The 17,917-nt window shown below is 40.9% G+C and overlaps 1 protein-coding gene across 10 annotated transcripts in view; it reads left to right on the forward strand.

The window, feature by feature from the left end:
* The window catches only part of tns1b (tensin 1b), a 247,597-nt gene that overhangs the window by 101,792 nt on the left and 127,888 nt on the right, over nt 1–17,917 (forward strand). The window contains exon 1 of one of the 10 annotated variants that reach the window (XM_039817478.1): nt 12,942–13,489. The exons of the other annotated variants lie outside the window; for them this stretch is intronic. Coding sequence (XP_039673412.1) covers nt 13,469–13,489 — 21 coding nt within the window. The 5' untranslated portion in view covers nt 12,942–13,468. Of the gene's footprint in view, nt 1–12,941; nt 13,490–17,917 lie in introns of those variants that run through there. 10 annotated transcript variants of the gene reach the window in all.

The following is a 17,917-nucleotide window of genomic DNA, read 5'->3' on the forward strand; positions in this document are numbered from 1 at the left end:
TTTGAAAATGGTTCAAATTTGACCCAGGGACATCAGACGGTTAAGCAAGCTGTCTTACTGGCACTGTGTGCATGTCAGTGGCAACCATTACCTAACATTTCTAACATTCTGAGCGATCATCTGGAGATTGAAAGTTCTTGGTGCGGCTGAGAATGAGGCAGACCATCTATCTCTCATTATTTATTGCCTCTAAGACACATCCAAACACCTGTATCTGAGCATGCAAGGTTCATTTCTGAGAGAGAACATTGGGTTTACAGCTGGTCTTCCCCTTCCTCCCGAACACAGCTCTGATTTATAACTGTGGAGAAGGTAACAGTAGCTGTCTGCTGACCAGGAGCGCCATGCACAAAGCCAGTTAGAGTCAGTCTTTAAAGAGAACGTACTTCAACTGCAAGACCGCGGTTTAAGCCCAAGTGACAACTGTCCAAAAACCCCTAAAGTTAATCAATTTACCATGTTCTAAAACAGAAAGAGGCAGCATATTCTCAGATTCATGTTTTAGCCATGCTAGCATTATGGCTCTTGGGCTCTGTTGGTCCACGCCACTTCAATCCATGCTGAAATATCTTGGATTATAGGATAGATTGCCGTGACATTTTTACCGACATTTATGGTCCCCAGAGGATGAATTTCCTATGACTTTGGTCATTCCCCGACTTTTCTTTTTTCTTCTTTGTGGTTTTGAGTTACACAGTTTCTGGAACGTGTAAAATTTACATTTACATTTAGTCACTTTAAGTAAAGGATCTGATTACTTCTTCCACCACTGATCTCTAAATATGACACATTTGACTGCAAATATTTAGACTCAGTGACACGTTCTCATCCTCATGATATGAAACTAATAAAAAATTCTGATGAAACTAAAATCAGAAACACAATTCCTTGCTTGCGTGCTTGTGTTGTGTCAGTCTCTCGACAACTATTGGATGGATTGCTATGACCTTTCGTACAAACATTCACATTACCATCAGGATGAATTATTGATTTGCGATAACTTTATTGTTCCCTTCATTTCCCATCCAGCGCCATCATCAGGTCAAAATTTGAATTTGCCTAATACTTTATTATTTTTTTTTTTATTAATGACTGAATAGCTGCTGTGACATTCCATCCACTCAGTTTCAGCCTTTGTTTAGTGCATATGATCATGTTAGCATTTAATTAGGCTAGTGCAGTGCCTGTTGAAAAGGTGCCTGTTCAGACACAGCTGATTGCTTGGCCTCCCGTATTGCTGCCATGGATGTACCCACCGTTGGATGTATCCGGACCTCTGTTTGTTCACATTGCGAGTAGTTTGCTTTGTATGTTGTTAAAAAAATGTCAATAAAAAAATGTATAATCACAAAAACAAAAGATTACCGAGTGGCGCAGTGCTTGATCTCGTTAACGTGGTGGTTCTTTGATTATGCCAACAACTTAAGGAAACCAGACAGTGATACAAGTAACTGGAGAATTTTACTAGTGGACTGCTTGTAGTCTGACGAATAGCTCCTGTGCAGTCGGGCATTACAGTAAACAGAGCTCGGTCCGCGTACAGTAAAGGCAATGGGCCCTATTTTAACGATCTAAGTGCACGGTGTGAAGCGCCTGGCGCAGGTGCGTTTAGGGCGTGTCCAAATCCACTTCTGCTACTTTGACGGCGGAAAAAAGGGTCCGTGCACCGGGCACATGGTTAAAAAAGGTTGTATTTAGTGTCTTCATTAATTCATAGGTGTGTTTTGGGCGTAACATGCAATAAACCAATCAGAGGTCATCTCCCATTCACTTTAAAAGCCAGGCACGTTTGGACCTTGGCGCATTGCTATTATGATGGAGGATTTGCACCGTAATATATTTATTTGTAATCTTTAGCATGGTTGTGTGCTGCTGTGCTTCCGTGTGTGTGTGTGTAACAAGCATAGTGTGCGCGCTGTGCACGAGCCTAGGAGCATTTTACAAATTTGCTGTTAAAATAACAATGAAACGCTGCGTTATTGACTTTAGAACAGGTTTTTGTTGGTCAATGGCGCGATCACTTCCCACTGCCTCAAGATAACCAAGAATGGACCTGAACACACCTCCCTGTAAGACCACCTCCCTATAAGACCAGCACGCCCATGGGCGCAAAAATGGGTGCAGGTGCATTTGCTATTTAAACGACGCGGGCGCTGGACGGGAAATTTGACAACTGCGTCGGTCTTAAACTAGCAAAGACACTTGCGATAGGGCCCAATAAGTCAATGTTACCTTATTTGACAGAAATCTATATGCATTTGCCTGTTATTTGTGAGAATTTGATTAACATCAACGACATGTTGATTAGGCTAGAGTAAGTGAAACCCCAAATCAACAAAACTGCTTAAAAAAGTAATATTAATATTTAAATACCACCGTGAAAATCCCCGGTAGAGTCCGACGCAGCCAGACTCTGAACAGTAAAACTGAGATTAGCTCTCCTATTCAAGTTTATGCTCTGCTTTTCAACTGTTGTTTGGTAAATTGCTATTAAACACAGTCGAAGGGGATTTGAATTGCTGTTTTTTTCTCTCTCAAGTCTTATCATTTTGGAACTGATTTTCCTTTGGGGCTGGATAAAACTTCTTTGAGGGGGCGCCAAAAATTCCTCTATGCAGGAAAAACCCTGAGTAAATACAGTGGCCATTTATTATGGTGCTGGAAAGTTATTTTCATTTTCAGTCCTATATGTTTTTATTTTGATTGCAAGATTATCCTAGCCGAGGCTGGCAACATTTTCATATCAAGCGACCCTGTGTTTACTTCCTTTGCTGAGACAGATACAAATTAAACTCCCGAAAAAGAAAATGAAAATGAAATGAAGACTGTCAGTCAAAGCTCAGCTTTGGGAAGGAAGGAGATACTGGACAAGATGAATAGGATAAGCATTATGTTCCTGTGCTGTTCAACACAAACAAAAAGTGACCGGATTCAATTCAAACACTGTAATTACAACGGATATAAGCCTATACATTCTTTGGTAATTACAGTGGAACCTATAGGCTCAATTTAACAGCAACACACACACCAAGCATAATTATAGTGTATTTTATTTAGCATTATAAATAAATCATTTAACATAACACACATTTTGCTAACGTTTGAGACACATTTCTGTCATTCAAATCCAAAATGATGCAAACACAAAAATTAAATAAAGGTGTAATTTTATCCAATCATTTTCTCCACACCTTGGCAAGAGAGACGAGTGAGGAGTCAGGCAATGTATTCAGAGGGTGAGAGAGAACAAAGACTATAGGACGGAGAGAGAAATTAACAGAAAGAATGTCATTTAAAGCTAGAGAGAAAAGAGGATATGAGAGAGGGAGCAGGCTAAGGAAAGCAAAGAGACAGAAAAGAAGGCTGAGATAAAGAGCAAAGAAGTGTGTAGTCTGAATCACTGCAACACTTGAATTCAACATGGTCAACATCCATTTCCAGATTCTCTGTGATCGTTTTAGCCTCTTCTATATTTTCAGATTGTAGTGATGGTCACTGATTGCAACATTTAACCTGACTCTCATGTATTGCTGCTTGACAGATCATTCATGTTGCTGCCCACCGACATGGTTTTTAAGACGTCTTCAAATGCACATATTAAGATCAGAGAAATAAATACATATTCGGACAGTCTTTTTTAAAGAGAATTTTGTTGGCATTTATCTTTTTTTGACAGCTTAGACATGAAAGGGGAGAGAGAGAGGGGAGAATGACATGCAGGAAAGTGCTGGAGATCAGAATCAAACCTGCGGCCTCTGCGCTAGGTCTGAGCCTCTATATATGGCTCTACCACTAATCCACCCAGGCACCCAACAGTCTAATATTTTTTTTAAGGTTATGTTTTGGGGCTTTTCCCTTTATTAGATAGTGACAGGGGATAGACAGGAAAGTGGGGAGAGATAGAGGGGATGACATGCAGCAAAGAGCCTCAGGTCGGATCCGAACCCGGGCCGCTGCAAGGGATTCAGCCTTCATGGGGCTCACACTCTACTGGGTGAGCTAGAGGTCTTCTTCCCCCCCCCACCCCCAACAGTCTTTTTAGTTAGATGGGGAACTTGGAAAACACTATCTCTGCGTAACATCAATGACTTAAACAATCAATTAAAAAAAAAGTTGACTGAGAAGAAGTTTAGAAGAGTAATTGTGCAGAATTGGACAAAGCCTTTTTTGTCCTCAAACTCCTGCCTGTCTCACGTAGGTCTAACTACTTTCCTCAGCAGCAGCTGTCAAGTTCATTAGGCAAGACTCACCTCATCCTCTGTTCCAGTGACTTCCTTTAGATACCACACGTTGCTACAGGGCTGATTTATCACGCTGGCATTCATTGGGAGCTTTGGAAGCTGTGTCACTGCGTGGCTTAGTACCGTAGCTTTGGCACAAGCAGAAGGGATTTCAGCTTTTTTGCTTGAGTACTGTGAATACCTGCCGTTAGAGGTTGTTTTAACTTTCCTTTCTGTTCAATGTTAACGCAACTCCTCTCAGACCAAATTCAACTTCTCAGACCTTTGTTAGTACTTGATGGCATGTTCTCAGTGGGGGAAGAAGTATTCATATCCTTAATTTAAGTAAAGCACACTGTAAAAATACTCTGTTACAAGTAAAAGTCCTGCATTGTAAAAGTATGTAAGTATCATTTCAGCTGGACTTTTAGGCCATTATATTGTTGGGTACTTTAATTTATAATAAAACATTGTATTTTATAAACTACATGTGTTTGGTGTGCAAAAATCTTTATTTGTAAAGTAAATAGTGACTAAAGCTGTCAGATGAATGTAGTGGAGTAAAAAGTGAAATATTTCTCTCTGAAATGTAGCGGAGTAGAAGTAGAAAGTGGCATGAAAAGAAAAGGTCAATTTGTACTTAAAGGTCCCATGACATGGTGCTCTTTGGGTGCTTTTATATAGACCTTAGTGGTCCCCTAATACTGTATCTGAAGTCTCTTTTATATAGACCTTAGTGGTCCCATAATACTGTATCTGAAGTCTCTTTTATATAGACCTTAGTGGTCCCCTAATACTGTATCTGAAGTCTCTTTTATATAGACCTTAGTGGTCCCATAATACTGTATCTGAAGTCTCTTTTATATAGACCTTAGTGGTCACCTAATACTGTATCTGAAGTCTCTTTTATATAGACCTTAGTGGTCCCCTAATACTGTATCTGAAGTCTCTTTTATACAGACCTTAGTGGTCCCCTAATACTGTATCTGAAGTCTCTTTTATATAGACCTTAGTGGTCCCATAATACTGTATCTGAAGTCTCTTTTATATAGACCTTAGTGGTCACCTAATACTGTATCTGAAGTCTCTTTTATATAGACCTTAGTGGTCACCTAATACTGTATCTGAAGTCTCTTTTTATATAGACCTTAGTGGTCCCCTAATACTGTATCTGAAGTCTCTTTTATATAGACCTTAGTGGTCCCCTAATACTGTATCTGAAGTCTCTTTTATATAGACCTTAGTGGTCCCCTAATAGCCTTGGTGCAGAATTACAGCCACTAGAGCCAGTCCCACAATGAGCTTTCCTTAGGATGTGCCATTTCTGTGTCTTTAGCTATTGAGGAGGAGAGGGGGCAAAGAAGAAAAAGGGGAGGTAACCTTGCTCCTTATGACCTCATAAGGAGAAGATTCCAGATCTAATAAAACTTAACTTGTAGTATTTATCATGATTTCTAAGGTATCATTCCACTCCTCAGAAAGTGTGACCTTGTATAGTCCTGCTTAATAAAACTAGTAAACTGTATTTTAGTCCGACCTTTTGATGCTTAGCATTTACACAGGGCCACATTGCTGTTTTGCTATCACAGACTGATATTGATTCAGTGCTGTTGGCTTTGTTTGCACTTCAATAAGTAATTTTTAGCCATTCTGGGACTTAAATATAATCACAGAGCTAACTTCCTGATAGATAATTCACATAAACTAGCCATTAATAGAAAGACCCAACACATTGTTCTTTGACTGTGAGTACAGGAAGGACTTCCCTAACCCCAAGTGACGTTTCAAAGATGTCGGCGTGGTACTGAATCCCAGTAACAACATTAACAACTTCCTTCCTTTTCCATGCCGATAGTGAGACATGGGAATTACAGTGAGAGGGCGGGGGGAACCACTGTTAAGAAAATGTGAAAGTCCTATCGCTGTGACAGACTGTGGGCTAGGAGCGTGTGAGGGCAAATATTAAATGGATGGGGTGGCGTCATAACCCAAATATTCCCTTGGGTCTTTGCCCTGGCGTCTGTGTGTACTGTATTTTCAAGTAAGCAGCTCATAGTCTGATCAAACACAGAGGCAGCCAACAGCTCTAAAGGCTAATTGAATTAGCAGTCACAGGACAGAACACATGCTCGCTACCCTGCCCTCCTTATGACAGCAAGTGTTTGCGGGAACACAACAACAACACAAGCACGGGATAAATCACTCGGCCTATGTTTCTGATTTTAGTTTCATCAGGATTTTCAATTAGTTTCATATGATGAGGATGATAATGTGTCAATGATTCTAAATATTTGCAGTGTGTCATATTTAGAGATCAGCGGTGGAAGAAGTATTCAGATCCTGTATTTAAAAGTGACTATATATAACTTTTACACATTTCTGAAACTGTGTAATGTTCCATCTGATGACGGGGTCACAGATTTCGGCTGAACACCGGAAAAGCCTGCGTTAGTGAGTATGCAGGTAAAAGGTAGCCGGAGATTTCTTTATAGAGGCCTAATTGTATTTTAATGTTTAGAAGTTAGAAGTTATCTGTTGTAGTTATGGCTGATACTGGGACAGGACCATCACAGGAAAGAATTAAACCAAAAACAACTAAAAAATAAAAGGGAATGTGTAAGACAATGGGCAAAAACCAGTCACACTCGGACGGGCTTTCAACAGATGGAGATAATGATTGTAAATGATTCAAAAACATTCCCGAATTGGCCCTCAGGTATGCAGTATGTCTATTACATTCATAAAATAACTTTATAATGCGGTGGTTGTTTCAATTCACATTCAATTAGGTCCCCCTTCCATTTAGCGCGGACATTTTATTTCTTTTAGTCCGTGTTTGTGTTAGCTTACTATTTTCTTTTCCCTTGTCCCCCTGTACTTGTATAAAGCGTCCTTGGGTTTTATGAAATGCACTATATAAGTTATTACCACGTTGGTTGCTACAACAAACTCTTAATGCTTTGGCTCGTGACATGGTGACAGTGATACCCGGTTTAGCTCACGAGACATCCAAAGTAGGCTAAGTTACCGTATGCAACACTTAAAATGCAACGATGCATCTGTAACGTATGTTCTTATTGTAAATGAATGATTTTCTGTCTGAGCAAAACATTCATCGCGACTATACGACCTCCAGTTAACGCTAACTCAGTAATATACAGTGGGCAATACAGCACCGTAAAGAAAAGACCTTTACGACAGCAGGTGTGGTAAAAACACTACCACTTTTGTCCAAAGCGGCTGCTAGAATCGACACAAACTGAAAGTTACATATAGCCACTTTAAAGTGCTCATATTATGCTTTTTGGCCTTACCCCTTTACTCTATTGTGTTATATATCTTTTTTGTGCACGTTATAGGTTTACAAAGTGAAAAAGCCCAAAGTCCCCCCCAAAGGGACTTACCATCTCCAACAGAAAACACTGTTCACCAACTGCTCCAAACAGCTCTACTGTAGTCCAGCCTTTACTTCAGAGACAGACGTGGTCACTTTGTAACACACGTTATAATGCTCGCCTAGCTGCTAGCGTAGCACACCCTCATACTCTGCTTCTGACTGGCTAGTAGTCAGAGGTGTCAAAAGTATTCCCATTCATTACTCAAGTAGAAGTATAGATACTAGGATACTTCTGTAGAAGTTGAAATATCAACTCAAGCTTTTTACTCAAGTAAAAGTATAAAAGTACTGGTTTCAAAACTACTTAAAGTATAAAAGTAAAAGTAATGTAAGGGGGAAAAAAATGCCATTAAGGACAAAAGCTTAGCCCACCCTGCAGGGGCCTATAGTGCACTACCCCACCTCCACAAAAAAACATTTTTCTAAAGGCCATAATGACTATAATAATGTTATGTTAAAATCATACGTGCAAACTCAGAAGGGCTGAAAAGGTGACACATTTCTTCTCTCTCTCTATTATATATATTTAAAAAAGGAGCACCTTGTTCAATTGTATTTGTCTGTTCTGTATGTTCAAAAATATAAAAAGAAAATTTAAAAAAAGGAGCACAAGACGACATTAAAGAATGGCTTTTGTATTGCTGAGGCCACAGGGTCAAAATTAAATGATTTATTAAAAATGTAATAACAATAACTTATTTCAGGCTGAGTCTGCGTTTTTCAGACAACGGCAGCTACAGTCTGGTGTTACAATCCTCTCAGCGAAATACAGACACACTTTTATCTGGATAGTTGTTTTTTTTGTGTGTTGTTGAACGATGACAAGCCGGAATGAAAAAAAGCCAAACTGAAATAGGAGTAACGAGGCTATTTTTTAAAATGTGAGTAGATAGTACAGATAATTGCGTGAAAATGTAAGGAGTAGAAGTAAAAAGTCTGCTGTAAAATAATTACTCCAGTAAAGTATAGATACCCAAAATTTCTACTTAAGTAAGGTAACGAAGTATTTGTACTTCTACTACAAGTAAAAGTACTATTACTACTCTGGTACAAGTAAAAGTCTTGCATTGAAAATGTTATCATGTAATCAGGTTACATTACTTAAATATTGTGCTACTTGTATTAGGTTACTGACTGGTAATTATTGTAGTAGTAGTCACATCCCCCTCCCCCCAACCTTGATTATCACCTTGTAGAGTTGTTATGGCTAACTTGTTAGCTAACGGTTGCTTATTTAAACATCCAGCCGACACGGATTGGAGTCATGTTTCTGGCCACCGTGTTGATGGGAGCGGGGAGACTGAACCAAAACAGTAACATTGGTGATAACTCCCTGTGGGTTTGTCGAGCGGGACATATTTCACATTACACATACTCGTTTGGTCCATTCTTAGCAATGAAAAAACAAAATTTGATAAGTGCAGCTTTAACTTTGACCTCAAAAACCAAAAAGATGCTGTTGCTGTTGTCCTAACGACTGTAAAACAGAGGCTCAATGATCCGTGAGCTTCATGAAAAATGAAAAACAAAAACAACGCTCTGCCTGCTCGGCTCGTTCCAGTGCGCGAGTGAATGGCTTACACAATGAGCAGTGGCTTATGGCCATGTATTCAGTAACTGCATGGTAGCGACATGTGCATAGATACAGCGGAGAAAAACAAACAGGAACGCCTCGCCTTTAACATGATGGAGTAATCAAGAGTTGCTGGAAAGAATGTCAGCGATGGGCCAAGTGCACGCGGGAGACAGTGATGAAAGGAAGAAGTGAGGGGAATGGCTTCGTAGTGCATGCAGTTGCATACATTACAGGAGATTTAATTGCCCTACAAAACACGTTTATTTTTATTTACTTTTTTGAGGAACAGTTGCTGAGCGTGCGCCCTGTTTTCCGTATCGCTAATCCTTCCCTGACCACTACAACAGCTGTGGTGGTGAAATGTCTTGCTGCCGGACACCTCCTCAGTCCCTGCTGAACGAGCGCTGAGACTTTTTTTTTTTGTTCAAGCTCCCCACCCATATATCTCCAGCCTGTTTTTGGATTCAAAGTGGCAACTTTTCCATCACATGCCCGCTTCCACTGAGCTCCTGCTGCCTAATCATGACCATCCAGGAGGAAAATCTGGTCTGTACGCTGCATGGGCGTTGGTGTTCCACAGGGCTCTGGGGGACAGGGATCTGCTCAGCTCGGCTGTTGGCCTGGGAAAGCCTGAGTCAGAATCCTGAAACTGGACCTCACCCAGACAGCCCTCTTTCTCTGTGTAACCTCCCTTTCTTTCTGTCTTATTCTCCGTGTAGCTTTCAATAACTGTTCCTCGATATGTCACTTTTTTCAAACAAGACTACTGTACTTTCAGTCCCTCTTATTCACAACAGCAAAATATGCATAGGACGTTTATAGATCTCTTGATCCGTTTTGGAGTGCTTGCGTTCATTTTTTCCCGTTTGAACGGTCAATATTGAGGACCAGTGACTGGTGCGTTTGTCCACTCACGTACAGGAAGTCTGTGAAGGTTCTCAGTCATCCAGGTCTTAGTTATCCAAGAAAGGGTTCAAATCAAGGGCAACTAAACTTGGTTAAAGGTGCCTGGAAGACGTTACGTCACTCATCCGAGAGACTTCTTCAGTTTCTGTTTTTTCAATTACGGAGCTGAAAAAGTCTCTCGATTGAGAGACCAAACGTCTTTGTATCAACTCATTTGGCAATGACTTGAATGTAATGGACGTACATTAATATGAAATAGTCCCGCACTATAGCTTTAACCAAGTCCAGTTGCCCTCGATTTTAACCCTTTCTTCGATCGCGTACAGGAAGGATTCGTGCTGATGTCGGAGGTCGGTCAACGATTTAGCGGTCTAACCTAAGTTGAAATTATGTCTTTCTCAAGCTAATACTAAGAATCCTTGGTTTACAGATTGCAGGCAAACAATACCCCCAGACTTCAACCTATTCTCCCTACCCACCCATCTACTCCTACCCTCAGGGTTTTTAGTTTTTAGTATTTTTAAGTATTTATTTAATCTCGGGTATGATTATTATTTACTTTGTATCGTTGTAGGTTGTGTCTGAATGTGCCTGACCACATATAAATAAAAAATAATAAAGTTCTTTGGATTTGGACAGCAGTCACAGGATCATGAAAAGAAATAAAAGCCAGGAAATAGACCAGATGAAGAGGAACATATTGTCCTCAAATGCAGACCGATAACTTTCCCATACTTTACAATCCCTAACATACAGAGATGTAACTGTTGGGAAGCATAATTGTATTGCAGGGGAGTGTGGCGACACAAAGCATCAGGCCAACTCATACCCATGGACAAACACAGACACCAAAAAACAAGGGGAATTCCTACTTCCCACAGTTCAGCCTGGTCCCTACATTAAAGGCATAAACAAGCATGTTGTTTTGTTACCTTAAACCATATGTCTCCCGTGTGGCAGGCCACGCTTCCTTCCTGGCCCTTGTCATTAATAGCGAATGAAATAAAACGTACTGAGCCGACATCTGGTGAACACGGCTCCAGCAAAAGGTGTTGCTTTTAGAAGTAGCTTCCGTGTAATTACTTCTGAGCAACATCAAAGACAGTGGCAATTCTTTCCATGTTGAGGCGTAATACTATATGTGCCACAAATTTGTACCAAACATTCCTCAGTAATGTCCCTTTGTCTGCTACTGGATAATAGCTGGTGAGGCTGAGGAAACTAATTAAAATGCCAGAGCACTTACTGCACTTTCAGACTACCTGACTATCAATATGATACCAGTTGAGATTAAAGCCAGTCTTCCAAAGCTAACCAATATTTCTATATTATCAATGGAGGGAATCCCTATCTATAATGTGGAAGGAGTTGCTTTTAGTGAGGACTCAGAGAGAATCATGACCTGACTCTGCAGCTTTTTTATGTCTTTCAGCTCATTGTTTGGGTTTTACAGCTCATAATTGTACTGATTTGATTGAGTCTCAGCGATCTCATCCGCGTCGTTTTGATTATTATTATTTTCGATATATTAACATAATTGGTCATTGACTTGAACGATGTTGCATTTATTGAGCTAAAAAAAACAACTGTTGAACACATCAACAGGGAAAACAGCTTGAACTGAAATTTCCCTTAATACTATTCCTGTTTGAGCTTTTTTTTCCCATTCAGAACACAAGACAAAATAAGTGTTCACTTTTCCAGAATGTAATGTGCAGAATTATAGTTGTTCTCAATTACACTGTTTTTTTTTTTTGCGTTAGGAGCCAAAATCAAAATTTGGATCAAAATTTGATTAATTGCACCGCCCTACTCCGGACATTGTCTAAATTTGCCCTTTGACACATGTAGCACATAACAGGAGATTTTTTTGTGTCAGACGCGTTTGGTTCAGGCGGGTGGATAAAGCGTGCAGGAGGCAGGACATGACACAGATTATACCAGGGTCACATAGCCGGTTGGTAATTTGCTCTTGCCGAACCTTGAGTGTTCCTAATGATTTCAGTATTGGCCCTTACCGACAGAAGTTCCCGAATCCGGTTGTCTCTTCAGTTAGACGTTGACGTTGGCGTCTCTGTGTAAATGACAATTCTTCTTCACCCTCGGATGTTTGTATTCTTCATTTGTATTGTGATCAGCAGTTACTGTATTGTACTGCACTGTGCGATGTTCATGTGTTTTTTTTAAGGTTTTAATGTTCACGTTCATATCTCATTATTATCAGCATATTAACACGGGGTTGAACTTTTGTAATCATTGTTATGGGGCGAAAGACATAATGAGCTGCTGACCGATATGTATGTATCTCCACGCTGCTGTTGACACTGTCTGACTTTGGAGTTGCCGTGAAGTCAATGGATTCATTCATGGTACAGTACTTTCTTTCTCGTTGCAGCTGTAGAGTGAGTGTGTATTAGTGTGTGTGTGTGTGTGTGTGTGTGTGTGTGTGTGTGTGTGTGTGTGTGTGTGTGTGTTCGCGCATGTGAGAGAGAGGGAAAGTCAGTGAGAGACAGAAAAGGCGGGTGCAGGGGGCAACTCATATTTAACCTGTAATTTGAGAAGCTGATAACAAGGAGCGAATGAAGAATGAGCTTGTGAGGAAGGAAGGTTTTTGTGTGTGTGAAAGAGAGAGTAAGACAGTGAGACAGAGAAAGAAAAGAGCTGTTCTTTTGTTTCCCGAGCTCACGTCCCGTTCCCCCTGATCTCCCTGAGAAAATTCAGTTCAATATTTTTTTCTCGTTACTCGTGTGTCTCCCCGTTTGGGAGGAGGGTGTAAAATGGACTGAGCAAGAGGGAGGAGAAAAAACCCAGGCTGAGAAAGAGAGGGAAATAGCTACAGCCCGTAGCCAGACTTTGCCTGCTCATTCAGCGCTTAGTGCTGCACTGCACCGTTTCCAGTTGTGGGATGTTAAGATTCGCCTTTGGCTGCACTTCTCCCCACTCTCGCTCTCACATAAAGACTCTTTAGACATTTATATGCTCATTTTCTTGGAGGAGGAGGGGAGAGAGAGAGAGAGAGAGAGAGAGAGAGAGAGAGAGAGACTAGGCAGACCTATTAGCCCGGAGCCTGAAACACACACAAACCAACTCTCTCTCCGGCACACACACACACACACACACACACACACACACACACACACACACACTCACACACACACACACTTGTACACTCCTCCAGCTCTGCGCTGCACCAAGGTAACAGCGAGTGGATTTAGCTTTAGCCATCTGGTAGAGTGCAGAGAAAAGCTCTCTGCTACACAGAGCGGATAAGGGCTAGGACGATGCAGCACTAAAACACAGACGGAAAGAGAAAAGCAAAGAGTGAAAGAGAGAACGACACACACACACACGCGCGCAGCCTGAGACAGGATGGCCACCGCAGTGTTCCAGGTAAGGAGTGTGGCTGTAAGAGGGGGAAAGAGCTGCTGCCTGTCTGCTATTAGAGCGCCTGACTGTCCCAAGTGTTGCCTGTGCTGTGCTCCGTTTCCCAGCAAACCCTCCGCATTATGGACTGGCTTTATTTGATAGGGAGAAAGAGAAAGCAGTGCTCTTAGATGTATGTTTTTTTTTTTTTAGGCATGCATGTAACCTGGCAGAGGTGCGGCACTAGTTTATGTTTGTAGGTTTCGCTGTATGTTGTGCAGTTTGTATGTGCATTTCTATGGATATGTGTGTCTGAGAAAGAGATTACAATCATATGTATCTGTGCACAGCGCTGCTTCTAGTATGTCCCCTGTAGCTGGTATGGATGACAGGAAGAATGTCAGAGGGCTAGATTGGAATTTGTGTTTGTTTGCATTACTGTAGACATTGTATGTGTGTGCGTAATGTAAAGCACTGCTTGTTTCTGGAGTGCTTGTGTCTGTGTGTGGTCTCCTCGACTTACCATGTTTTGAGGTTGGTGGCCCTATGGTCATGGCAGGAATGACAGTGGTGGCGTATGTCTCTTCTCTTCTCTTTCCAGCATCTTTAGTGTGTATGTACATGTGTGTCTGTACTAACTTAACCCTTTCTGACCCAGAAGTCAAAGCACAGTTTGAAAAAGAAATTGCCAACAAACGTGTGGTATGAAGTGAACAATGTATTATGTTTTTCATGTGCGAGAGAAAGTGTGCGTGTTCTTCCACTGATTTCAAAGCTTGTGTGTGTTTGTCTGAAGCCGTGAACTCAGCCGCAGTGTTTCACAATAGGATCTTGCAAAAGTTGTTGCATAGAAAACATTGCCCCAGGCGTGAGAAAACTCACGGCACTCTGGGAATTTTTGGCACGTAGAGTGAGTCAGAATTGCCTCCAATTTGCTTCAAATTGGGGAGAAAGAGAATAAGGGCATAGTGTGAAAGACATAGAGCATATTCTTGAGCAGATTTGCAAGGTAGCAATGTACGCTGACGACCCTGTCTGTGTGGGTGTCTGGGTTCTTAATGGATTTGGATTTGTTCAGGAGGATGTAGTGCTGCCAGCACTACATTATACTATGTAAGATAAGCCTTACATTGTGTTTAGTCCTTAATTGATGCATTAATGTACTATAGTTCAGTGGAGTTGTTGGAACACAATGGCAGCTAAACGCAGGTCCCATTGGTTGCTGCTGGTATCCCTGTGATGTTCTAGTTATAAAGCGTTGTTGCTCCAGGCCAGTGAGTCAAATCAGTCAAAGTTAAGTTGCTGCTGGCCCCGTGTACACCCACATGTATGTACAGTACCCACTAGTCACTTCTAAGTTCCCATCATGTACAGATTAATGCAAAGATTAATCGATTAGCTGTCAACTATTAAATGAATCACCCAATATTGATTGATTAATCGGTTTGAGTCATGAAAAAAAGTAAAACATTCTTTGATTTCAGCTTCTTAAATGTGAATATTTTCTGGTTTCTTCACTCCTCTGTGACAGTAAACTGAATATATTTGTGTTGTGAACAAAACAAGACATTTGAAGACGTCACTTGGCCTGAGCAATATTTAACACCAGTTCCTGACGTTTTATAGACCAAACAACTAAACCATTAATCAAAAAAATAATCAACAGATTATTCGACAATGAAACCAACCAGTTTTCCCATACTGGAGTTGATTTGTGGTAATCGGATTAAACACACATTTATTTAGGTCTTAAAACTAGATTCAGATTTTAGATTTAGGTAAATACGCCCATTTTTGGCTGTGACTTCTGGTAAAAGAAGCTAAAACACTTGATAAAGATGAAGGGAACTACAGAATTGTGTGGTAATTCTGTGTGGGTTCATCACAATGACATTTCACAGTCATTTGATCCATTGTTACTATAAAGGTACAATACATTTTTATATGCTTTAAAGTGCAATATTTGACATCAGACCTGTTGTCACTTGTATGATGTGACCCACACATTCCTTGGAAGCATTCTTTGTCAAACCTAAATGAAACACAGCACTGCCCTGTCCTGCCCGGACAGCAGCATTACCCATGACTCCTGGTTGTGTGGGAATGGCGTACATCCACTGGCAGGGAGCCCGTGCCGGACTGGATTTCAGAGAGGACATTTTTCATCATTACCATGTGCCAGGGAAACAGTGCTCCAGTCAACCCCCCGTCCCTCCTTTTAGGCAGCTCATTGATAGATGCCTAACCACAAACACAGACAACCATGCATGCAGCCAGGACGGGCACATAGGAAGGGCTAGGCAGTTTGGGAAGGTGTGTGTTGAGTGACTATGTACGTGTACGTGTACGTGTACGTGTACGTGTGTGTGTGTGTGTGTGTGTGTGTGTGTGTGTGTGTGTGTATCTGGATTTAGGGATAAGGCAGTGGTCCATGGACCATATGAAACCACCAGCATGATTTCTCATGCTTCTCTGCTGATGTAATCCTTTCTTGGTGTCTCTCTGTGTGTGTGTGTGTGTGTGTGTGTGTGTGTGTGTGTGTGTGTGTGTGTGTGTGTGTGTGTGTGTGTGTCTGCGTGTCTGCGTGTCTGTGTGTGCATGCGTGTGTGTGTGTGTGTGTTTTAGTCCTTGCAGTCACAGCTAAATCTCTTGCATTACTTATGTATTGTTAATTGAGAGCAAGTTTAAATAAATATTAGTTTTCTTATTGATACAGTTAAGGACTTGTGTTTGATAAATGTCTGTCTCCACACCTGTTATAAGACTGGAAGCTTTGCTTTGAGAGGGATAGCCGGACGACAACACCTTAATTCCTTTACTCAGGTTTTATTATTTGGTGTACAATTCTTTCCCCCTGTTCCATTGTTCATCTCCTTTCTTCTTTTCTCTTCTCCCTATTCATCTATATAGATAGATGTATTGATGGATAGATAGATACACAAACTTGCCGTTGGCCCTTGATATAAGGGCATGAGGTGTGTTGACATTTTTTTTTTAACATTCACTCACTGTCCAAGTACAAAGTTTGCATAGGGTAAATAGTTACACAGCTTGATACATATCCTGCCTAATGAAATACAAATGATGGTATATCATTGGCATTTCTTTTATCCTAACAAAATGCTCTGCAGAACTGCAACGGGTGTGCAGCAATTTATGTGTACCCTTCGTCCTCTGGACTAAATGCTGGCACAAACTGTGAACCTGCAATACTTTAGCAACATAAATAATCTATAGCTGTGCCAAAGCATCACGCCTTACAGTGGGGCTTTTAGTATGATTAATACTATCCAATGAAGGCACAGTAAAAGAGTCACGTTTTTCAAGGGCTTCATATAATGTTTCACTTATGATAGTTACTTAGCAGGCCCGTCTGGCACGTAAAAGAAACTGCTGTCATAAGCCCAGAGCCAGGCGTTTAAAGAGTGTATGAGGGAACATATCCGGAGACTAATGTTGCAGTTAAAATGAACAGTGGACCCCTTTTAGAATTTACTGCTTTGAGGCTGTAAAAGCTCAGAACCGTGAAGACACGACAAAGCCCACCAACCTGGACCAAATCGTACTCTGAACTGATGTAATGTTTGGTTTTATTCTGTGTTACAACTCAAACTGGTGTTTCACCAGTTTTGGGCATCAAATCAGGTTTTAGTTTCAGACTTTTTTTGGGGTAGGGGGTGTGATGACTTTGTTGTTTTGCATTCAAGAAAAGCTCAACTCTAAATGAAACCACTTGCCCACAATCATTGTTTCTCCCCATTTGTCCTTCAGTGATAAATGGTGCCAGCACACTCAGGCAAAAGCTTTCTGCAGACCCTCGCAGTCTAATACCCCTTTAAATGGAGGAACCTCTCATAATACCCCTAAAAACGAGGAACATTATACTGGAACGTTTAATGACGGCTAATCTTTTAAATGACTCCGTGCAATCAAGCTTAAAGCCTGGTATAATGGCCCTTTCTTGAACAGCAACAAGTTTTCATTCGTAGTCAAGGAATGAGAAAGAAAGGGAAAACAACATTCCCAGTCTTGGACATGGCTTTTTATTTTGACAAGCGGCTTCACATGTTTTTTGATCACCAAATGACATTGTTCCCTATTTGCCGTGACAGCGCCAAGATGGCCGCCCTATCTGTTGGCAAATTTTCCATTCTTCTCGGAGAGAAATACACTCTAATTCTGTGGGAAACACCGTTATCACATGTTTTATCTGTAGTACACATAGTATCTTTTTTGTCGGAGAGGTACAGTAGACAGCCCTATTTGACCCTTGCAGGGCTATTTTGGCTTCAAAGCAACATGATTTGTATTGACTGTGGCTCCTCCAGGGAGACTCAGCTGAAGTTTTGTTATGTTTAGGCCATGTGGAGAGTTGTATTTCCTTTTTATAAAATTTTTATGAATTTTCGATTTTGTATGTCTACATTAGTATATGTCCTTAGGTTGTGGTTTTTA

This window comes from Perca fluviatilis, chromosome 12 (assembly GCF_010015445.1).
Source record: "Perca fluviatilis chromosome 12, GENO_Pfluv_1.0, whole genome shotgun sequence".
In the NCBI taxonomy this organism is placed as follows: domain Eukaryota; kingdom Metazoa; phylum Chordata; class Actinopteri; order Perciformes; family Percidae; genus Perca; species Perca fluviatilis.